At 36.9% G+C, this 25383-nt stretch overlaps 1 protein-coding gene across 1 annotated transcript in view; it reads left to right on the plus strand.

Moving 5' to 3' along the window:
- Positions 1–25383, plus strand: part of PRKDC (protein kinase, DNA-activated, catalytic polypeptide) — a 212101-nt gene that overhangs the window by 67751 nt on the left and 118967 nt on the right. Inside the window, exons 31-39 of the mRNA XM_004680043.2 lie at positions 124–347; positions 1052–1260; positions 1608–1740; positions 2702–2857; positions 3845–4048; positions 15260–15445; positions 16148–16252; positions 17326–17493; positions 20709–20836. Coding sequence (XP_004680100.1) covers positions 124–347; positions 1052–1260; positions 1608–1740; positions 2702–2857; positions 3845–4048; positions 15260–15445; positions 16148–16252; positions 17326–17493; positions 20709–20836 — 1513 coding nt within the window. The remainder of the gene's footprint in view (positions 1–123; positions 348–1051; positions 1261–1607; positions 1741–2701; positions 2858–3844; positions 4049–15259; positions 15446–16147; positions 16253–17325; positions 17494–20708; positions 20837–25383) is intronic.

The following is a 25383-nucleotide window of genomic DNA, read 5'->3' on the forward strand; positions in this document are numbered from 1 at the left end:
AAAATTTTTTGACTTTTGATTAGAAGTATGTAATGCATGTACTTAAAACAGGAATTTTGCCTATATACCTGTTATTGGAGTTTGAAGGAAGCCTTTGTTAATAGCTTAATGTAATTTTCCTAGGTACTACAGCACAACCTTGTCTTTGGAATGCTGTAGCTTTCTTTTTAGAGAGCATTGCCATGCATGATATTATGGCAGCAGAGAAATGCTTTGGCACTGGGGTAACAGGAAATGCACCCAGCCCAGAAGAAGAAGAAAGATATAATTATAGCAAGTGCACAATTGTGGTGCGGATAATGGAATTTGCCACAACGTTGCTAAGTGCCTCTCCAGAAAACTGGCAGGTAGGCCACTCCTATTCTTTTAACTTGAGACCTATCCTAGATTCTGGAAAAATGCTTGTACTCTACCTGTTAGAAGTAGTTTTGATTTTCTTAGAACTTTATATTGCTAAAGGAATTACCTAATCTTGAAAATTATAAAACTTCAGAAAACAAGTAGCTAACAAAATATTTTTTCTAAATGTTTTATTGGCTACTTTGTTGTATAATATAATCAAACATCTGCCTTAAGAAAGATGCATTAGAAAATATTTATAAATGTATTATTACAGAAAACAAGTTCCAGTCAGTTCATCCACTTCATATAGAGTAAATACCCATTGTATGCTAGGCCTATACTAGGGACACAGGATTGTCTAGCTAATAGCTGGCTGGTAAATTGATTCTGGGATGAGACTCCATCTGTTGCCTGCTTTTTAAAGAAGGTTATATTGGAACATGTTTAATTCCATTAGTTCATATATTATTATGGGTACTTGCACATTATAATGGCAGTTACATAATTGCAACAGAGACCGTATGGCACTTGGGTAACAAGTAATGCACCCAAGAGAAAGCCGAAAATATTTACTATCCAGCACTTCACAGAGAAGGATGCCAACCCTTGCCTAGGCAAGCAAACATTCCCAACCTCACAGACTTGATACTCAAGGAAACATCAAAATGATAACTAACAGATGTGTTTTTATTCAAATCCTCTCTTACAGCTCCTTGAGAAGAATTTGTATAACACCAACCTTATGACACTGTTGGTGAAAACTGTGTGTGAGCCCTCAAGCATAGGTTTCAACATTGGTGATGTCTGTGTTATGGATCATCTTCCCAATGTTTGTGTGAACCTGATGAAAGCACTAAAGAAGTCTCTATACAAAGACTTCCTGGAGATGCACCTGAAGGAAAGAATAACAGCACAGAGGTGGGCACTGGAATCATGTTCAGGATCAGTTTATAGTGGAATTCAAGTTCACAGCTTGTCTCATATTCTGGCTGTTGCCCATGTGACTGCTGCAGCCCCTCATCCTAAAATAAGAGGGTGCTTCATGTAGAACATCTTATCATTTGTTTGAAAATCATCTCTTTATCAAATGGCTTCCTTGCACCATAATAAAATCCTGCCTCAGGAGTAGCTTAGTGTCTTGTTGGTTTCCATGACTGGATCAGCATGTGTTGCTTTCCAGGGTGAACACATTTTTCTCAACTGTGTCTCGATAATTTAACACCAACACTCACCTGCTTTTCTTTTTGTTTTCCTCACATGGCCAGAATTGAGGAACTTTGTGCTATTCACCTATATGACTCTGATGCTCAGGTCAATAGTGCCAAGCTTGCTTCCATTGTATCAGCTTGTAAACAACTTCACAGAGCTGGATTTTTGCATGTGATATTACCATCTCAGGTAATCACAGCTAATTTGTTTTTATGGTGCTATTAACTTTATTAAGTTAATTATTTGTCTTTTTAATTAAATATCCTTTATATAGAAGGTCATATTGTAATATTGTAATAACATATTACAAGAATATTGTTATAGACACATAGGTCTTACCTAGAATGTAATTATGAAGGTAAATATAAACATTTATAAGTATAAAATGAGTATGTCCTATCCCTTCTGAAGAACTTAACGGACTCTCTGTCATGCCTGTATGGCTATGCAACATGAATAAAAAGTACAGCATAGAAAGCAAAGTTGTGTAGTGAATAGTTCCCTGACAATTAGGAGACAATTTCTGTGTTAGCCAACATGGATTGGATTTAAACATTTTTTTGGCATACAAGAACTGGGGTGTAGGCCAGAGGTGTGGGGGGTGATAAGATTCACCAGAGATAGAGTGGGGAGCAGAACAGGTAGATCTATTGAAATACACTGCTAAGGTAAGCAGTGGGCAAGACAGGAGAGGCCTGTTGAACCACATGTGGATTAACTCCCTGGGCAGGGATAGAACTCAGGCAGTATTGGTGATAGTGCTGAGACATAACCCTTATCATGGATTATTATTATTTTTTTAAAGATTTATTTATTTGTGCATACAGAACTGGGGTACAGGCCAGAGGCTCAGGGGCGGCGAGAGGCTTCACCAGAGACAGAGTGGGGAGCAGAACAGGCAGATCGACGAAGTACACTGTAGAGGGGAGCAGCGGGCGGGTCAGGAGATGTCTGCCACACCATGTGGTCACCTCCGGGGCAAATGGGAATCGAACTCATGCGGAAGTGGCTTTTTAGCTTCTCAGTGCTGTGCTTTAACCTGCTGCGCCACCAGGGAGGGCCCCTCATGTATTATTTTTAATCAAGAAAGGTATAAATTTTTGTATAAAATATCTTATTGCTGGATATTAGAGTGTTGATTTTATTTTAGTCTACAGATCAGCATCATCCTATTGGCACAAAACTTCTTTCCCTGGTTTATAAGAGCATTGCACCTGGAGATGGACAGTGCTTTCCTTTGCTAGACCCCGGTTGTAAACAACTGGCCAGTGGACTTCTGGAACTGGCCTTTGCTTTTGGAGGACTGGTATGAAAAACAGCGACATGCTATTCTATCTTAATTTTGTAAATAAGTTATTCATTTGCAGTATGTGTAAAAAATGGGAATTTAGTTGAGTATGTAGAACAACATTCTCCTGAAATTGAGATATTTTTTATTCCACTTTGTTTCCAAAAGGATATCCAAAGAGAACTTGAAAAACTTTGGGAATATAAAGCTGGACTATGTTGACATAGTGGCCTGTTCATTTTTTTTTTTTAAGATTTATTTATTTATGCTTCAGAACTGGGTACAGGCCAGAGGTGTGGTGGGTGAGAGGATTCACCAGAGACAGAGTGGGGAGCAGAACAGGAAAATTGACTAAGTACACTGCTGAGGGGAGCAGCGGGCGGGACAGGAGAGGTCTGCCATGACATGTGGGTCAGCACCCTAGCCAGGGATTGAACTTGTGCTGCAGTGACTTCGGAGAGCTTCATAATACTGTGTTTTAATCTGTTGCACCACCAGGGAGAGCCCCACAGTGGCCTATTCTTAAGTGATTCTTTGGGTGGCCAATTTTGGGAAAGCCTGTGGAGAGTCAGTCTACAAACATCACCAAAATAAAATATCTTTTTGGCTTTCTGGATTGTGCAGGATTTTGTGTAGCTGAGATCTGCCAATCTATCCTGTGTATTCCATCTACCTCCCCTTTTCTAGTAGCATAAACTTATTCGTTGTCCCTTTATGTACTAATATAAACAAATCACAAATTTTAAGTGTTTAAAAATATTCTCTTAAAGCAACATTATTTTCTAAAAAATTGGAAGGAATATGCATTAGAAGATTTATTTCCTCAAGAAATAGAAGTTTAAATTGAAATGCATACAATTTAAACTCCAATCTGACCTTTGAACATTATACTTATTTTCATCCATACCTTATGATGTTTCACTTTCAGAGTTAATAGCTGCCCAAGCAACTGTTGTATAATCCTGTAATGCATACTCCCTAATCATACTTTACTTCTCTGTGCAGTGTGAACGCCTTGTGAATCTTCTCCTGGATACAGCAGTGTTGTCCATGCCTTCCTTGCGAGGGTCCCAGAGAAACAATGTTTGCTTCTCACAAGGAGAGTACTTTTATAGTTTATTCTCAGAAACAATTAATGATGAATTATTGAAAAATCTAGATCTTGCCATATTGGAACTCATGAAATCATCCATGGAGAATCCCAAAATGGTAATGGAAAATTTATTCTAAGTAAATATTTTCTTACATAATACTTATAGAAAAATTATCATGTTCTTGAAATATATCATCAAAACTATACTGTGTCTTCCTGGCAAGCTTAAACCTCTTACCAGTATATAAAAACAAAATCAGAGAAAACCAAACACAACTTTTGTGAATGTTAATGGATGCTGAAGCATTGATTATTTTTCTTAATCCCTTACTCCCCCCAAATCTCTTTGTTTAATAATAATGCATAAGTGTATAGAATGACTTTTGCCAAGTCTTGGTGCATATAGACCAATCTGTCCTTGCTTTTCCACCAGACATGAGTTGGTCCTATATATCCCTGTAGTCCTAACTATGCTTACGGTTCGTTCATGGTCTCCACACTGAGATTCATCTTTTTCTGCATGTTTCTGCTCTAACCCATTTTGTTTCCCTCATATTGAACTTTTGGATATCAGTTTTTAATGTATAGTTTGCTTTGGTTTGTTAACTTCTGTAATTTTCAAATTTAACCTGTTCTTTGATAGTCAGAAGCTTTCAACTGTTAGACCAGCCATTTTCAGGAAATGTAATTTCCTATGGTGTTAAGCTTTTCATTCTAAATAGTGCTATTGTTTATGCAGGGGGGATATTTTGCAGTGGATTGCACTACAAATTATATAGTTTAAACTTAGAGTTAAAGTTAGAGTGGACCCAAAGCATTCAGGAAATATAATAACGTTTTGAGCTTTTCAGTCATTCAGACATTTGGATTGATTAAAAAAAAAGCTATACATATTTAGCTCCATTTCCTCTTCAGAATTGTGATAAAAAAAACAAAACAATACAGTCTTGAAAGATACAGAAAAGAAGAAAAGGGAAAGAGTATCAATATATTGAAAACTGGAAAGCAAAATGACAAATGATAGGCTTCAGAGTTCACAAAAATCACAATGTGACATAGCAATGGGAGAAGAAGGGCTTAATTTGTGCTGCAGAACTCTGAAAGGGTTCTTCAAGAATTGAGTCCTAGACTTTTGGAGTTTAGTGAGCAGGGTATGTAGGAGAGACCGTAGAGGACTGGTCTGGTTAAAAGTTAACCATCTTTTACCAGGTCCGTCAGCCTTGCCCTGTACTCAGGGAAACTGCTCATTCTTACTTCAGGAGACTGGAGGCAGTAGATCTCAATGAAAAATAAGTATCTGTTCTAGGCATAGTTCTTCTTTCTTTTAATAAGACCTTTAGTGAAGTTTACAGTCACTTTTAGTATATAACACAATTGTTTCTGTACATTATAGTAAAGTTTGAAATACTTTACACCATAACTAAACCATTTTATCATCCATTTATGAAATTTGCTCTGTCTTTTTATCTCAATGATCAGTGTTAGTGCTCCATTTTTTCTGATCCTGTTCTCCCTTTAATTTTCTTGAACAACCAATGTTTCTGGCCTAAGCTACATTTTTGTAATTTTCTCATTTTTCTATTAGGTGTACATTCTTACTATAATAGGAGATAGATCTGTCTATCATGTATATATAAAATACTTTTCCTGTGGGCTGTTTGTTCTTACTTAGACTATTTATTTTATACAGAAGTATTTTTTATTTTCTACTAAAGTTATCACTTTATGGCTTTTGTGTCATATTTAGACAAAAACATTGTCTTTAAAATTTCCCTGCATTTACTTCTATTATTTGTAATGTTTTGTTTGATTTTTTCTTAGAAAAACAAATACAGATAATGTAAAGAGCAGTATAAAAATGAATTTTTTCACCAAATGGTTACATTTCAGACACTTACACTAATGTGTATTTCCTCACTGATTCCAGAATATAACTTTTTCAAATGCTAAATCATTAAATTGGACATTTTAATATTTTCTTTCTTTAACCATCTATTTCACAGGCAGTATCATACTGTTTTAATGATAACAGTTTTTTTTTATACTTTTTGACATCCTAATAAGGCAGTGTTCCAAAGTTTTTCAGAATTATTACAGCTTGCAAGTTTAACCTTTAAAGTGAACTTAGTCACTTTTTCAGTTTTCTCACCATCCTTCCTATAACAAAGAGGTTTGTCTGTCAATACAGAGTATATAAGGTACCCTTAAACTGAATTTAACCTCTTAAATTTAAGCTTGATTTTTCTTTTCTTTCTTTTTTTTTTTTAAGATTTATTTATTTATTCATACAGAACTGGAGTACAGGCTAGGGATGCAGAGGGTGAGAGGATTCACCAGAGACAGAGTAGGGAGCAGAACAGGCAGATCAACGAAGTACACTGCTGAGGAGAGCAGCGGGCAGGTCAGGAGAGGTCTTCCTCGTCATGTGGCTCTCCTCTGGGGCAGGCGGGATCGAACTCATATGGAAGTGGCTTAAGCTTCTTAGTGCAGTGCTTTAACCCACTGCGCCAGGGAGGGCCATTTTCTTTTCTTTTTTTTAAATTGAATACCAGTGGTTTTAGAAGTATAGGATCTCTTCCTTCAGGGGTAGTCACTGTAGCACACCTTTCGCCAAAGCACCCCATAGTCTTCAACCAGAGTCATTGTGCTCTCTCTCTACCTAGCTTGCACCATTTCTCTTCACCTTCTCCTCTGGATGCCTCAGATCTATGGTCAGCATTCAAGAGTTCATTTTAGTATTTTTGTTTGTTTGTTTCATTTCCCTATATTACACATATTAAGTGATACTGTATGGTATTTATCTTTTTCCATCTGGCTTGCTTCATTTAGCATAATCTCATCCAACTTCATTCATGTTGCGTCAAATGGCATGAGTTTATCTTTTTGTTACTGAGTAGTATTACATTGTGTGTATATATATATACAGCACATCTTCTTGATCCACTTATCTGTTTTGGGGCACTTTGTTGTTTCCAAATCTTGACTATTGTAAATAGTGGTGTAATAAATGTAGGGATACAGGTTTCCTTTTTAATTAATGTTTTTGTGTTCTTTGGGTTAATGCCTTGGAGTGAAATTGCTGAATTATATGGCACATCCATATATGTCTTTTGAGATGCCTCCACACTGCCTTGCATAGAGAGTTCCTTTTTCTACATGCCCTTAGCAGTACTTGTTTCTGATCATTTTAGTGTGGACCATTCTTACAGGTGTAGGTGGTATTTTATTGTGGTTTTGATCATTTCTCTGATAAATGATGATGATCATTTTTTTCATGTGCGTGTGGATCTGTATGTCTTCCATGGAAGAGCCTATTCAGTGCTTTGCCCATTTTTTTGACTGGGTTATTTGTTTTCTTTGTATTGAGTTGTTTGAACCCTTTGCAGTGTCCTTAGATGCCTCTTAAGCCCATGAGGTCTAGGTTCGTACTTAGGGCTTGCGTGTCCTTGTTTATTTTTTGTGTTGTTAATCTGTCCATTGGTGAGAGTGGGGTGCTGGTCTCCTACTGCATATGTATTTTCTCTGATACCTGTTTTGAGAAATGGTAATAATTATCTGATACATTTTGATGCTCCTTCAGTTGGTGAGCATATGTGATGAGTGTTAAAGCTTCCTGATATATTGTCCCATTAATCATAATGTAGTAACTATTTATGTCTCTTTATACTTTTTTAAAATTTAAACTCCATTTCATCTTATAAATAAGTGTAGCTGTTCCTCTTTCTTTCTTTTTTGAGTCCATTTGATTAAAGGATTGTTTTCCAACCTTTTACTTTCAGTCTATTTATCTTTTGCAGTTAAATGTGTTTCTTGGAGACAGCAGAAGGTTTTGTTTTTTATGATCCAGCCTGATGAGGTTAGTCCATTTACACTTAGGGTTAAGTGCCTATATTTACCACTTTGTGTTTTTGTGATTCTATTCCTTACCTTATTCTCCTCTTCCTTCCTCTTTGGTTTTAGATTTAAGGGTTCTTGTAATATTTTTTGGAGTGGAGGTTTAGTAGTAATGAATTTCTGTTTGTCTGAAAAGATCCTTAGTTTTCCTTCAAAAAAGAAGGAGAGCCCTGTGGGTAAACTTTTCTTGGTTAGCATTTGTTGACATGGAGTTTGTTAAATATGTCACTTCATTCCCTCCATAGTATTTCTTTGAAGAAGTTTCATGTCAGCCTGATTGGTTTTCTGTTTATCTGTTTAGAGGTTATCTGTTTCTTCCCCTCATCAGCTTCATTATTTTTTCCTTGTCTTATATTTCCTTTTCTCATGGTATCAGATAATTCTCAGTGTTTCTGGATATTTTTCTCTTTATTATTATTATTCTCTTCTCTTTATTTTTTTGGTTCTTTGTACATTTGTATCTTTGAGATTGCTGATTCGTTCTTCCATTTCCTCAATCCTGTTTAGTTGCTTTTCCCAGAGTTCTTTAGCTCCTCCATTAATCTTTTAATTTCTGCATTTCCTTCATTAAAAATCTATTTCATTAATTATATTTCTCATCTTTAAGTTTTTTTTATTTTTTTATTACAAAAGTTTATTTTTACATCATTTTGTACATTTTTTTTCCATCTCAATTGTAATCCCCGCGGGTTTCCCATCACCAAGTCACCCATGTGCTATCACCATAATCCCGTGCATTTCCCTCTCCCCCACCCCGTTTTTGATCCCATTCCCCACTCCACCCCCACAAAATGTCTCTGGTATATGGTTGTTCATTATTTTTGTTATTTTCCACCTGGTCCATTATACTCCTGCTATGATTGAAACCATCCGGTATTTTTCTTTTTCTTTCTCGCTTATCTCACTAAGCATGATCTTTTCCAGTTCCATCCAAGTTGCTGCAAAAGACATGTGTTTCTCTTTTTTGGTTGCAGAGTAATATTCCATTGTATATATGTACCACATCTTTTTTATCCAGTCATCTACTTTTGGGCATTTGGGCTGCTTCTATGTTTTTCCAATTGTAAATAACGCAGCAATAAACATGGGGGTACAGGTATCTTTTTGAATCAGTATTTTTGTGTCTTTTGGGTAGATACCTAGGAGTGGGATTGCTGGGTCGTAAGGAAGCTCCATGTTTAGCAGTTTGAGGAACCTCCAAACAGTTTTCCATAGTGCATCTTTAAGTTTTTTAATCATGACGATTCTAAGTTCTCTACTTGTCAGGCATAAAACATTTTTGTTGAGTTCTGGTGGCTGATTGTCTTTTTGTGGTCTGTTCTTCTCCCGAGGGCTTCCTTGGTTATTTGTATTTTTTCTTTTTCCTGTTTGTTTATGATTTGTTCTCTGTGTTGGGTCACTGTGTTGCTTCTGTTGACATACATCTCTTTGGAGTACTCCTACAGGGATATTGAGGACTCATTCTGGTGCTATCATGTCAGACTGCAAATCAGACAACCCACTGTGGGGGGTTGATGGGCACTATTCCTGAAGATTGCAGAAGTCTCTGTATGCTTTTGATTTCTTCCCCTACATGCACATTTTAATCTACATTGCCTGGTGTGGTCTGTGCATACTGTAGGGCTTAACACAGACTTTGCTGTGTGTAGGCCAGAAGGAACTCTCCCAAGATGTTGTTGCTTCCTGTGTGGGCTGGGCCCTCCCTCTGCCTTCTTAGCTATACTTCTTAGTTTTCTGGATAGGGGATTGTGCCAGTGCATGAAGTCACTGGCCTCCCACATCCTTGTGCTGGGTGAAGGGTACTGTCTTTGATCTCACTACTCACCTTTTGCTGGGGTCTCCCTCTTGGGGCCAGAAGGGATATACTGGGTCACTGGCCTCCAACAGCCAATGAGCCAACAGGTGCTTTCCATGGGACTAGGTGCCCACCTAGTGGGCCCTCTCAGCCTTTATTCTGTTCCAGATTGGATTCTGGTTGGGCGGGAGGGTTGCTGGTTTCCAGCAGCCTTGCAAGCATGCCCACAATCTCCTGGGACCTGTGATTTACCTTGCTGGCAGGGCCCTTCCTCTGCCTTTACTCAGTTCTGAAAGGGGAGCATGCATTGCTCCTTTCCATTTCTTGCGTCTTATTTCTTTGTGTGTGTATGTATTTGTTTTTATTTATTTTTAAAGATTTATTTATTTATGCACATAGACCTGGAGTACAAGCTAGAGGTGTAGGGGTGGTGAGGATTCACCAGAGACAGAGCAGGGAGCAAAACCGGCAAACTGATGAAGTGCACTGCTGAAGGGAGCAGTGGGTAAGACAGGAGAGGTCTGACATACTATGTGGGTTACCTCCCTGCCTGGGGAATGAATCTGCGCTGAAGCAGCTGCCAATAGCTTCATAGAGCTGTACTTCAACACATTGTGCCAACAGGGAGGGCCATTTTATCTTTTTTGATTGCAGAATAATATTCCATATCATATCTTCTTGATCCAGTTATCTAGTTTTGGGTATTTGTATTGCTTCAATACCTTACCTATTGTAAATTGTGCTGCAGTAAACATAGGAGTGCATGTACCCTTTTGAATTAAAGTTTTTGTGTCCTTTTGGGTAGATTCCTAGGAGTGGGCTTACTAGGCCATATGCAAGCTCTATTTTTAGTAGCTTGAGGAATCTCTACCCAGCTTTCCACAGTGGTGGGACCAGTTTGCATTCCCACTGGCAGTATAGGAGAGTTCCTTTTTCTCCACATCTTCTCTTACTTCTTTTAACAATGTTTTAGTATTTTTCTATGTATGAGTCTTTCACCTTGTTTTTAGATTTAGTTGAGTTTTTTTTTTTTTTTGTTACTGTTGTATATGGGTGTTTTTTAAATTCTTCAGATTGATTGTATATGGGAATAGTACTGATTTTTATGTGTTTATCATGATATTTTTCCTTGTCTGTTTTCTTTGGAAGCTTGACTAGTTAGTATGTGTTTTGCTGTAGTTTTCTTTCATTGTGGTAAATTGGTGTTCTAGCTTCCCCTATGTCTGTTTTTCTTTCCTTTTAAATGTTTGGCAGGTTCTTTTCAATTATCTCCTTGAATGGTTTCTTGGTTCATTTGTTTCTTTCCTAATTTTCTGGGATTGCTATGACTCTTACATTTCCTTTCCTTATGGTTTTAGGTAGCTCTTGAAGTGTTTCTTCATTCTTTTTTTATTGTACTTCTCTTTTTTGGTTTTTTTTTATGTGTGCATTTTCAAGAGTACTGATTCATCCTTCCTCCTCTACTAATTCATGATATCCTCAATTCCTTCATTTCTTTTTTTTTTAAAAAGATTTAAAAAAATTTATGCATACAGGAACTGGGGTACAGACCAGAGGTACAAGGGTAAGAAGATTCAACAGAGCAGAGTGGGGTGCAGAACAGGCAGGTCAACTGATTACACTTCTGAGGGGGGCAGTGGTTGTGTCAGGAGAGATCTGCCACACCATGTGGGTCACCTCCTTGGCCAGGAATTGAATTCATGCTGCAGTGACTGTGGACCGTCTCACAGTGCTACGCTCTAACCCATTGCACCACCTGGGAAGGTCCCCTTCACTTTCTTATCAGCTCTTTGATTATATCTTATCTCTTCTGTGTTTTTTCTTAACTCTGTTTTCATTATGGGTTTTTCAAATTCTCTGTTAGGTGTAGATATTCTTCTGTGTTCATATTATCGGGTTCTGTAGGTTGACTTTTTTTTCTATGGTCTATTGTTTATACCATTCTCCACTTGATCATTTGTATTTGTTTTTCTTCCCTTTGTTGGCCTTCAATTCTGCTCTGTTTGTTGTTCCCCTATACAGCTGGTGCTGGTGGGCTTGGCTTCTGATTTCTCTTGCAGAGTTTTGAATGTATCAGAGTCATAGTGGCTTTAGTGAGAGCTCTTTTTTCAACCTCTTTTCTTTCTCTAGCTGTACCCTCACTCTAGGCAGGTAGGTGTTTTTTGTTGCTCTTCCCAGGGCATTGTGGGCTGCCAGATTTGGGAATTCCTGCAGTTCCCACCTGGGTACACATCCAGACACTCTTACTGTTGTGGGGAGTGTACTGAGCTGTGCTCCAGGAGCCCCTGCTTTTCTGGCCCACACTGCGTAGGATGGGATCTGGCATCTCCGCTAGTGGTAGTCAAGTCTTAAGCGGAGTACTGCACCTCCTGGGATATGCTGAGAACAAATTCATTGGGAAGTGCTGTCAGGCTGGGTGAGATGTTCTTTGTTGAACTGTTAGTTCCCTTTAGGTGTGCCTCAGAAGAATACTGATTTTGAATGTGAATAAAAAGTAAAAGAATGGTAAGAAGAAAGAGGATGATGATGTGGAAATGTAAAAAGTATGAAGGTGAAAGGAAAAAGCATGGGCTAGGTAGGGGGAAGAGGAAAGAAGAGGAGGGAGAGGAGAGAATGTAACAAATGGAAAGTAATATGGTAATGTGAAAGGGGAGAAAGAAGAAAAATAGAAGAATTACAAAACAAGTAGTAAAGATGGAAAGCAACAACTGGCAACCTACTGACCAATAAACACACAAACTGTTAAGGGAGAATTGCTTCTCAGGACTCTTCTGGCTCCCAGTGATCTATTTGTTGCTGTTTTATTCTGGTTTACTGGGATGCATGGTTGGGCTGAAGTAGGATCATCTTCCTAGGACATGCCATCTCACTTGTGATGTTTTGGCCGAGGGGGATAAAGAAAGAAGAGCACAAAAGAGCATGGATTAAACTGCAGCTTTGGGTGTGGCAGAATCAACATTCTTTCTGGGCTTGTCAGGTAGTTGGGTCAGTGATGGTGTTCCTGAGGCCTCCTTCACCTGAGGACTTGAGGTACCAAGAGGCTTCTGATGTAGAGACCAGCCCTGTGACTTGCGCCCTGGTGTCTTTTCCCTGGTAAAGTGCCACCAGCTAAGTGGTCCCACTATTGTTCAGGAGGGGCAGGGGATAGGGCTGGCACCCCCTTACTTTGTCTGCAAGAAGGCCTGTTTGCCCACCTGTCCTTATCTAGACCTCTCATGTCTCAAGATCCTCCCCTGTTTCTAGTCTCCAAGCTTTTTTCTCCTTTCCGCTGGTTGAAGTGGCCTAGCTTTGTGGATGTGAGAGGGGAGAAAGGTACTGATAATTTTCTCGCTTCCTGTCCCCTATCACTCCGCCATTACTCTTTGGGCAAATTGTTAGCATTGCCTCAAAGAGGTGCTAGCCAGTTTATTTAAGGCATACTCTCAGAAACTCACTATTTTTTCTCCTTATCAGTTGATTTTATGGGAGAACTTAATTCTAGCATCTCCTCTCCACTATGTTGATGACAACACTCTGATTTATCATTATTATTTTTTAAAGATTTACTTATGTATGCATACAGAACTGGGGTACAGGCCAGAGGTACAGGGGTGGTGAGAGGATTCACCAGAGACAAAGTGGGGAGCAGAACAGACAGATTGATGAAGTATACTGCTGAGAGGAGCAGCGAGCGGGTCAGGAGAGGTCTGCAGTGCTGTGTGGATCACCTCCAGGGCGAGGATCAAACTCATGCTGAAGTGGCTTTAACTTCTTAGTGTTGTGCTTTAACCTGCTGTGCCACAAGGGAGAGCCCTGATTTATTATTTTAATTAATTTTTTTGCAGAGCTTTTAGGGTTCTCTATGTATGTTATCATGTCATCTGTAAATAGTGATACTTCTTTCCTATTTGGATTCCTTGTATGTCTTTCCCTTGTCTTAATGGTTTGGCTCAGACTTATAGTAGTATTATATTGAAAATCCATTGTGAGTGTGGACTTGTTTCTCACATTCCAGATCTTAAAGGGAAACCTTTCAATTTTTACCATTGAGAATGATATTGTGGGTTTGTTATATATGGCTCTTATATTAAGGTACATTCTGAAGGAAGGAATTTTACATGAGTTAGAAGAAAAGTTCTGGAAGAAGGATTATGCACTTAAAAGGAAGTATAAAAATAATAAAAGTTTAGAGGGATAAGAGAAGATCTGTACACATTAAATAAGACTATTGAAAATGAAAATCAGAAGGAAAAAACCCATTTTTCATATCAACAAGAAAATGAAAAATATAGTGGCTTTTGAAATTGAGGATCTCTTAAAAGATTAGAGTAAAAGGATAAAGTGGGAAACAGGAGTGAAAGGTAAGGAAACTTTGGCGTTATCTACTAGTTCAATGCCTACACTTCTATCCCAGATATAAGACATATCCAAGGAGAAGTGAAGATAACTTAATCAATAATCACAGACAACTTAATCAATATCCCAGATTTGAAGCCTTGAGTTTCCAGGAAAAAAAGGGTTACTGAGTATGCAGATGCAGCACAGTAGATGAAAAAAAGCTCCACATGGACCACATTCCTTGACAATTTAATACTCTGGAGGTACACCGTGAGAAAAAGTTCTAAGAAATTTCTGCAGTTACATTCAAAGGACCAGGAAATTGAATGACATTTGTCTTTACAACAGTGTTGTCAAAACTGGGGGTCACATTTCCTTCACAATTCAGTAAGGAGATTTCCAACCTTGAGTTCTGAATTCAAAGATATTATCAGTTATGTGTGAGAATAGAATTGTGTTTGAGGGTGGAACCTAGCTATGTCAGATATGCCAAATCTCAAATGAGTCTGTATCTTTTGTGCAGCACATCTGGTAGTTCCTGAAATAAGTATGTTAGTGAAATACTAGTCAACCAGGAAGGAGTGAGATGTTGAATCTTGGAGAGAGGGTGGGTCTGTACCTGGGGATACAGAAGTGAGACTCAGCAAAGGTAGGGTAGGAACCATGTCACTACAGAAATGAAATTGATAGATTTACTCATATGTTTAGATATCTTGAAATGATTTAATTAATTTGAGAGTTTGATGATGATTAATCAAAACACATTGAAAACTGCTAAGAAAGCAGACATGTATTAACTTCAGGAAGAACAAAATGTGGAACAAAAAAGGAAAGGTATGGTAAGAATGATTTGGATCACTTCTAAAAAAAGTTTACATTTTAATAATTACAAAATATTGTATGTTTAGCTAACCAAAATTAGGATATCATTGTTGGAAAAGTAGTAATGAAGGAAATATGTGTGTATGTGCAGGGACCTTTGTGTGCTCAACTGTGTGTGAATGCAGATGTGTATGTACTCATGTTTATGTAGTGGTGACAAAAAATTCTTCCCATCAAGAATATCCACACTTAAGAATGTTTAAGAAACAGTCAATTGAATATGATGACATACCACGTCATGCAGCTTACAGGAAAATCTTCATATTAAAATGCTCATATTTGCAAATTTATCAAATTTGGGAAAATTTAAATATCTGTTAGAGAAATAATAGCATCTTTGTTTTCCAAGGGTAACTTTGAATTGAAAGTCAATTTTTGTTGCTTTTCTGCCAGTTTTGATATTAAGAATTGATCTTTAATAACTACATATTTGTTTTAGGTGAGCTCTGTTTTGAATGGCTTGTTAGATCAGAGCTTCAGAGAACGAGGCAGTCAGAAATTCCAAGGCCTGAAACTTGTAACATCAATTCTACAAAACTGGAGGAAATGTGATTCTTGGTGGGCCAAAGGTTCTACTCCTGAATGTAAAACTGCAGTGCTGACCTTACTGTCAAAAATTTTGCAGGTATTTTGAGAGACTTTAAAATGCCATTATGATGGTTGTTTTACACACCTGTGACTGTGTCTTCAGAAATTTGGTGGTCATTTAAAAGCTCATTAATTTAATAAGCATTATTTTAATTTGATAACTCCTGATTTCTTTATATCTTCTACTTTGCCCCTTACTTTATACCATTATCATTTATAACCATACTGTTATCTTTTTAGTGTGCTTTTACACACATTTTTTTTTTTCTTAAAAGATTTATTTATTTGTACATATAGAACTGGGATACAGGCCATTGGTGCAGTGGCAGGGGGATGGTGAGAAGATTCACCAGAGACAGAGTGGGGATTTGAACAGGCAGATTGAGTGCAACACACTGTTGAGGGGAGCAGCCGGCAGGTCAGGAGAGGTCTGCCAAGCAATGTGGGTCACCCCACTGGCCGGTTATCAAAATCATGCTGCAGTGGCTGTGATAGCTTCATATTGCTTTTTTTAATCCATTGCACTACCAGGGAGGGCCCCCCAAAATAATTTTTTGCTTAAAAATACACACATTATTTCACCAGATAGTTTTAAGTATCTCAGAACAGGAATTGGTAAAATATTGTTGAAAACCAAGAACATACTTTTAGTTCATTTCTGAAATTTAAAATTTTGCAAAATGTATTAAAGAAAATTAGAGGCCTGATGTGGAAAGAAATATGTTTTTCTCTTCTTTAGATTGATTCCTCTCTATCTTTTAATACAAATCATGGCACATTCCCTGAAGTCTTTGCAACATATGTTAGTCTACTTGCTGACTCAGAGTTGGGTCTACATTTAAAGGTAAGTAATTAAAGATTTTTTTCAGATTATATTCTCCTTTATGTTTCTAGTTTATGTTTTTGCAAATTTGTGATGTATTTACTTTTACTCTGGAAAATTTCAAACATATACAAAAACAGAAAGATTAACTCAGTAAACTCCTATGTACCTGCCACTCAGCCTCAAAAGCCACAGCTTATGGTCATGTTTATTTCAACTATACTGTTACTCCCACTCATCACCTTGAAGGAAACTTCAGGTATCATGTTTTCTAAGCTGTACATACTTCAGTATATCTGTCCAAATGATAAATATAATTGCAATGAGTTCTTAATACTTAAAAGGAATTACCATTTGTTTTTGTGTATATATGGTTTAAGTTGGGTTTTTGAGAATTGCTGTATTTATGAGTGATATAATTTTGACGAGTATTCATTTTTCTGTTAATAAAATAAAACATTTTCTTAATTTTTGTGGTCAAGAATAATGAATATTATAAATATGTAAACAGGTAGAATCCTATAATGAATAAATTTCACATTCTACTAAGTGTGTTCTTAATGAAAACTATATTTTTCCTTGCCAATGAGACTATTTCTCTGGAATTTTCTCCTTTATGTATTACAAGTTTCTCATTTCTCACTGTGTTGAGTCTGGGAACTTATCTACCCACAACAGAGGTAGCAAATAATGCCTACTTCCGTTTAAGCTCACAATGAAGTTATGAGTTAGTTCTATAAGAGATAGTTGTAAATTATTCCATTAGTTATTCAAGTTGTTCTTTCTACACAAAACTTAATCTGCTATATTTCTGATTGAGTATTTGTAGAAGGAAAAAGTACAAACAGAATCATACAGTGTTCCATTTCTGTTCCTGTATGCAACCCTGAATTGGGCCACTGACCTCTACAATAGAAGCTGAGATACAGCATTCATTCAGATTGATTTCTGATGAAGGTTCTGAAGTTCACTCATTGAATGCATGTTGTTTTATTTGCAGTATTTAGAAATCAGTGATTCTTTTTAATCTGTAGCTCTTCTAAAAACTACAACTAGTTTTATTCCATAAATGCATAGTCTGCATTGCTTTGTAGGGGCAGGCTGTAATTCTTCTTCCATTCTTCACTAATCTCACCGGAGACAGTTTGGAAAAGCTTAGACATGTTCTTGAGAAGCTCATCATTTCTAATTTCCCTATGAAGTCTGAAGAATTTCCCCCTGGAACTCTGCGGTACAATAATTATGTGGACTGTATGAAAAAGGTTAGTTTTTAATCGTAGTGAGTAAAATTAAAACTTTTTCTCAGTTACAACTTTTAATAAAAAGGAGTAAACTATTAAGAGTGATATAAAAGTTCTGCTTTTGAATAATGTTCTAAATTTATTTGAGTAATGGTTGAGAAATACTTAATCATTACCACTATCATTTAGTTAATATGTCACTGAAAGACCTGAAAATATGAGTGGCATAAGCAAGGTAGTATATGTCTCCTGTACAGTTCTAGATTGCTGAACCAGTAGCTCTGCAGTCTTGTTACCTTTTTGTCATTTTCCTTAAATAACTTCTATCTTGTCCTGTCTGACTGCTGCAGTTCTTGCAGTTATATTCCCTTTCAGCAAGAGGGAGGAAAGGGCAGTAGAGAACACATCCCTTTAAAGACTTAATACCAAAATGTAGACATGTCACTTTTGCTCCTCTCCCGTTTTTTTTCACATACATCGAAAGGTTAGGCTAGTGAATTTTTTTTTTTTAAAGATTTATTTATTTATGCTTACAGAACTGGGGTACAGGCCAGAAATGTGGTGGGTGAGAGGATTCACCAGAGACATAACAGGCATATCTACTGAAATATACTGCTGAGGGGAGCAGCGGGCAGGTCAGGAGAGGTCTGCCATGCCATGTGGGTCAGCTCCCTGGCTGGGGATTGAACTCATGCTGCAGTGGCTTAGAGCTTCGTAATGCAGTGCTTTAACCTGTTGAGCCACCAGGGAGAGTCCTGAATGTTCTTTTTTGTACAACCATATTCTCAGCTAAAACACAGGAGTTCAACCTCAAAAAAAAATAAAGAGCATGACTATTGGAGGATGGGTAGTGGTCTGCCACTCTCTTGATGGACTGAGCCCTTTTTGAACTCTCAAAAATAATGCAGATGTTGAAAAAGATTGTTAAAACACTGTAATAAATGTTAGGGAATAGGAGTGGCAGATTATTTTTACCAAAAATGACTATACCAATATTTCTCCTCTCACGTAGTCTTCTTACAGTATGACTTTTCCGCTAGGAGAAAGTTTGATTTTTTTCCCCCCTTGGGTATTGGTTGACCGCAGAGAAAAACAAATGCATTAGAAGTAATGTTGCATGACTGCCAAGATTAGTCCTAAAAGGTATTATAGCTTCCTCCTGATTTTATTTCCTGGGTCTCTTGTCCATGGGAACTAGTCACCACTGTGCAAGGAAACTAAGCAACCACGCAGAAGGCCCATTTTACAAACACCACCCATCTACACAGATTCTCTCCTTTTTTATTTTATATATATATTTTCCACAAACATAAAGATAATTTGAAAGAATATTAAAATAAGCACTTATATAACCATTACCTTTTATCATCGGTAAATGTTTGCATATGTTTTAGTAGAAACATGTTTTTTAGTTTCAGGCATCATATTATTTTATTCCTAAATTATTTCAGCATATGCGGTCTAAAAGTCAAGCATTTTACTGTTACCATATCTAAGAAAATGAAGAGCCTTAAAATATTGTGTGGTTTATTCCGCATTCACATTTCTCCAGATGTCCCTATGTATGTTTGTTTCTTTTTTTTTTTTCAAAATAAGACCTAATCAACAATGGCACCAAAATGTCATGTCTTTAGTCTTTTAATCTGAAATTAATCACTATCCCTTTTTTTCTCCATGACATTAATTTTTTAAAATAAACTATAGTACTTCTTGTAGATGTCATACTCTTAGTCAGATTGTTTACTGAAATTTTAAATTTTCCTTCTCACCCTCCATATTTTCTCTAAACTGGAAAATTAGACTTAAAGCTTTCTCATGAGATTCAGGTTAATCTGTTGGACATAAGGAGTAAATAGCATCACAATACCATTATAAATGACTTTAAGCTCTGTGACCTGGTTAAGGTGGTGACTGCATCATTGCTATTGAATAATGAATTCCTTTTGTAATTATCAAGTAACTAATGGAGTGACAGCATCATGTTGGCATTACTTCAGTATCCTATTCCTCCACAATCTATCACCTAGTGGTTATTGGATTCACAAGATTCTATTGTAAGTAATCATTAGTATTTTCTTCTGATCTGAATGGATCAGTAAATGTATATGAAAGAAACCACTAAAACATTTACAGAAAGCTTCAAGGAAAAAAAAAAACATAGGAAACTTGAATCAACAAAGGAAGTTAGGAAGTTAAAACTTACCAGAAAAACTGCATTAAAGCTTCAGAGATAAGTTACCATGTTCTCAAAACAGAACAGATAAGAGCTTTTGGAAATTAAATATGTGAAAGAAAAAAAAGAACACATCATAAACCAAAAGACAAAATTGAGGCTATCTCCTAAAATGTAAAGACATCAAGATGATAAATGGAGAATGAGAACATTAAATAAATGAGTATCTGTTGTGCAATGAAGATGAAGTGGAGAGAGGAGAGAGCACATACCTCCAGAATGAACGGGCAAATAGGGCACTTGGAAGGTGAAGGGAAAAAGACCTCAGTGAAGGCACATTATCATGGAATTGCAGAATTTGGGGAGACAGGGAAAGTTAGAGGAAGGGAAAATGCTGCAATGTCTTGAAAGAACCAACACCCCCAAAAAATGCCTGAAATTTTCTGTAGTGTAAACCCTGATATTTGGCTTTTCTTTTTGTAATGCTAGTGCTTGACTTAAAGTTTGATGTTGAGGCAGTCTCCCCCAAGAGGGCTCACTTTAATAACCACATGCCAGCCCACTGGGTGAGATAAAGTGCCAGGCTGCCTCCTCTCACCAAGGCATCTATGTTTTATAGATTCTGGTTTGTTTAGATCACTTAGCTATTTGGAACCACATACAGGTTTGTTGTTGTTTTCCATCTTTTTTCTTATTCAGAATATTAAACTCCTACTCTTACTCTTTGCATTTAGCAATAAGAGTGAACCTGTAAAACCTTAAATCTGCACACTGAACACTAGTAAAAGCAGAAACCCCGGTCTATAAGTGTGCTTGCTTATGAATGCTCTCCAGTGATAGTCACCCTCCCTCCACAGTTCTCTGTCCCACTCTGGGTTCTAAATGTATGTGAATTTTAGACCTTACAACAACCTCTATTTTTTACATGTTTCTCTATGGTTGTCGATGAAGAGCATCTTCTAATCACAAGAACTGGTAATTTCCCTTTTATTGTCACACTGTTAAGAATATAATAAAAAGAATAAAGTAAAAAATTACTGTTATCTTTGTTATTTCTTTCTAGTTTTTAGATGCATTGGAATTATCTCAGAGTCCTATGTTGTTGCAGTTGATGACTGACATTCTTTGTCGGGAACAACAACATGTTATGGAAGAATTATTTCAATCTACTTTCAGAAAGATTGCCAGCAAGTAAGTCATTCTATCCTGGGATTCTAAAATCTGGATTCATTTTTTTTTCCTGTGGGAAATTATCTTCTCTACATCAGAGGAGTTGAGTGGCAATTGCACTCAACACTTAGAACTAATTTTTTTCTTTGAAGTTAAAAATACTTTTTATTATAGATGTTTTAATCATACTCAAAACTAAAGACTATAAATAAGCCTGAAAATTGAATAGATATCAGCATTTTCCAGCTTCATCAGCCCATTTAGCCTTTTTTGCTCTTGCTGTAATTAATTTTAATTGAAAGCAAATACCTAACACCATGCCCTCGTACCTCTACTTCCAAATATGTACCTAAAATATTTTATTTTCTTAGCTAAGGTGTCATTATTAACTGTACAAAATAGTAATTCCACATTCAGATTTCACCTTTAGTATTAAATGTTTAGATTTTTTTTCCAGGAGACTGTTAGCTTATTTTAATTCCTATATAAATCTAAATTCTCATGTAGCAATTCTTTGTTGTCTCTTAAGTCTGTTTTCATCTAAATAGTCTCACCTTTATGAAACCTTCATAGTTAGTTGTCCTATATAGAGTCTTACATTTTGGATTTATGTGATTTTTACCTCTTCTTTTCATCCCTCCCACCTCTTTGCTTCATGTACATGTTAAATTAAGTATAGAAGCTTGATTACTTTAAGGTTCAAGCTTGGGCACAATTACTTAGTGATAGATGCTTTATACTGTATGTTCATATATAGTGTCTAATGGTCCCAGTTTACTGATGCTAAGCCTGAACAGCTATCTTCCCTGAAGCCTTTTTTTTTTTTTTTAAGATTTATTTATTCAGACAAAACTGGGGTACAAGCCAGAAGTAGGGGAGGTGAGAGAATTTACCAGATACAGAGTGAGGAGCAGAGCAGACAGATTGATGAAGTACACTGCCGAGGGGAGCAGCGGGCAAGACAGAAGTATGCTGCGCCATGTGAGTTACCTCCCTGGCCAGAGATTGAACTCATGCTGAGGCAGGGAGACTGCAGCTAGCTTCATAGTGCTGCGCTTTAACCTGTTCCGCTACCAGGAGTGCCTCCTGTAGCCTTTTTCTAATGGTTTTAATACCCATTTGTTGTACCCCTAGATCAATTATTTCAAAGTGAGTTACAAATGGTCATTGTAAAAACTCTTTTATTCTTTTTAAATTTGTTAGAAATATACTACACCAAAGAATTTCCCCACATTGCTTTGGCTGTTTTGTTACCTGAAATACACTTTCAGAATTTTAGTAAAATATGGTGGAAAAGATGGGATAAATTTGATTATTAGTTTTTTCATAATGTTTTTTTGAGGTAGTATTGCTTTATAATACAGCATATGTTTTAGGAGTATAGGTTCATACCTCTACAAATATATGACCACACTGCCTCTGCCACCAAAGCATCAGTGATTTTTCTACCATAGTGTTCTTGGGCTCTTCCCCAATTTGCTGCTGTCCCTCCAGCCACCTCTGGAAGCCTCAGTAATGGAGTCATATTTCTAGGATTTGTTTTTGCCTATCATTAGCTTTGTTTCCTAAATTACACATGTATCAAATTCTAGTATTTGTATTTCTTCTTTTGGCTTGTCTCACTTAGCAGATCGCCTCCTGTTCTATCCATGTTGTCCTAAATGTTAAGTTTCATTTTTTCTAACTGGGTAGTATTCCATTGTGTGTGTGTGTATCATATTTTTATCCACTCTTCCATCACTGTGCACATAGATTGATAATTGATTTTTGAAGTATGTACTTGATACATGGCTACCTGTAATTGTGGCCAGTAAATTTTAATTTAATTAGTTTATTTTTTGTTTTTTATACTAGCTTGGACTGTTTGCTTATTTAATTTTTATTTTCTTATTGAGGTAATGTTGGTTTATCAAACTATGTTATTCAAAGGAGTGAAATCATACCTCTTCAGATGTATGTCACCACACCATATCCACCATCAAGGCACCCTTTACACTCCACCAGAGTCCATTGTGTTTTCTCCTCTTTCTGTTTCCCCAACCCCACCTTTCTCTCCATATCATAGCCTCAATTTCCCAGTCATATTTATAGTACTTATTATTGGCTTCATTTTGGTTGATTCTTTGTTTCTCTATGTTCCCCATGTGAGTGCAACTAGCATGTATTTGTCTTTCTCTTTCTGACATTTTATTTTCTCTTATCCCCTCCATTTCCTTCCATGCTGTTGTAAAAGGCAAGAGTTCATGTCTTTTTATATTTGAGTATTCTGTTATGTATATATGCCACAGTTCTCTAATCACTCCTCTGTCCTTGAGCACTTCAAATGTTTCCATAATTTGGCTGTTGTAAATAGGACTGCATTGAACATAAGGGCGCTAATACCCCTTCAAATTCAGGTTTTGCATTCTTCATTTATACACCTAAAAGTGGAATTGCTAGATTTGCTTTTTTAGTATTTTTAAAGACCTCCACATTATTTTCCAAAGGAGTAGACATTGCCAATCTACATTGCCACCAAGAATGTATGAGGGTTCCTTCACATTTTTCCAACACTGTTTTCTAATCTTTTGAAAAATAATTTTATTAATTTTATATCACTGTTCATTTTTGTACAATGCTTGCTTTCTTTTCTCAGTTGTGGTCCCCATAGCATTTCCACCACCAATTCATCAGTGCACCAACACTGTAGTCCCTTGTGCTATTTCTGTCCTTGTTTTGAACCATCTCTCACCCTCCCCTACAAAATGTCTCTGAATTACAGTTCCCTGTTTAGTATTGTTATTACTATTTTCCCAGATCCCTTATTTGGTTCCTCTACATTCATCCTACAAGTGAAACCATCTGATATTTTTCTTCTTCCTTCCATTTATTTCACTGAGCATGATCTTTTCTAGCTCCATCCATGTTGCCTCAAGTGGCATGAGCTTCTCTTTTTTGATTGTTGAATACTATTCCATTGTGTGTATATACCACATCTTCATTCAGTCATCTATTTTGGGGCATTTGGATTGCTTCAAAGTCTTCCGTATTATAAATAATGCTGCCATAAATATAGGGGTACAGGTCTTCTTTTGAATTAGTGTTTTTTGTGTCTTTGGGTATATCCCTGGTAGTGGAATTACTTGATCATATAGTAACTCCATTTTTAGTAGTCTGTGGAATCTCCACACAGCATTCCATAGTGATTAGATCAGCTTGCACTCCCATCACCATTGTAGGAGCGTTCCTTTTTCACCATATCCCCAGGAAATTTTTTTTTTTTTTAAGATTTATTCATTCATACAGAACTGGGGAACAAGCCAGAGGTTCAGGGGGCAGTTAGAAGCTTCACCAGTGGGGAGCAGATAGGCAAGTCTATGAAAACACTGCTGAGGGGAGCAGCAGGCAAGTCAGGAGAGGTTGGTCATGCCATGTGGATCACCTCTGGGGTGGGGGATCGAACTCGCACTGAAGCAGCTACAACTAGCTTGTTGCATCCTAACCCATTGTGCCACCAGGGAGGGCCCTCACCAACATTTTTAAAAATTTATTAATTTGTATATCTATCTGCATTATTGTTCATTTTAAAACAATGTTTACTTCTTTCCTTCCCCAATTCACCTGTGCATCATCACCACAGTCCCTAACATGCCTCCCTTCCTCCCTCTGATCCCTCTCCCTCCTCCTCCCCTATAGGATTATCTCTGGTTTATAATTGTTTGTTTTTACTTTGTTGTGTTTTTTAATAGTAGTTTATTTTTACATCATTTTGTGCATTTTTCTATCTCAGTTGTAATCCCCGTGGGCTTCCCATCACCAAATCACCCATGTGCCATCACCATAGTCCAGTGCATTCCCCCCCCACTTTTTTTTTATCCCATCCCCTACTCTACGCCCATAAAACGTCTCTGGTGTATAGTAGAATTGCTTATTTTTCTTTTGTTTTGTTGTGGTGTTTTTTGTATTATTTGGTTCTCTTATATGGCTCCTATAAATGAAACCATTTGATATTTTTGTCCTTCTGACTTATTTCACTTAACATGATCCCTTCTAGCTCCATCCATGCTGCTGTGAATCGCATGAGTTTATCTTTTGTAATTGCAGAGTAGTATTTCCTTGTGTATATATACCACATTGTCTTGATCCAGTTATCTAATTTTGGGCATTTGGGTTGTTTTCATAACTCTGGGTTAAGTTCTGGGCTTTCTACTCGATCCCATTGGTCTGTGTGTCCATTTTTTTTCTTGTAGCATATCTACTTTAATTATTATGGCTTTGTAATACAGCTTGAAGTCTTGGAATGTGATACTTCCATTTTCCTTTTTTTAGTCAGGAGAGATTTGGCTATTTTAGGGTTTTGTGGCTCCATATGAATTCCATGTATATTTGTTCTATTTCTTTGAAAAATGTAATTGAGATTTTTGTTGGAATAAAGTTGAAAATGTAAATTGCTCTTGGTAAGATGGGAATTTTGATGTTACTTCTTCCAATTCATGAGCAGGGAATGTCTTTCCATTTATTTGTGTCTTTTTCTTTTAACAGTATTTTATAATTCCTTTTTATAATTCCTTCAGTCTTGTTAGTTTTTT

The sequence above is a fragment of the Condylura cristata genome, unplaced genomic scaffold, assembly GCF_000260355.1.
Source record: "Condylura cristata isolate star-nosed mole 26May11 unplaced genomic scaffold, ConCri1.0 scaffold00009, whole genome shotgun sequence".
NCBI lineage: Eukaryota > Metazoa > Chordata > Mammalia > Eulipotyphla > Talpidae > Condylura > Condylura cristata.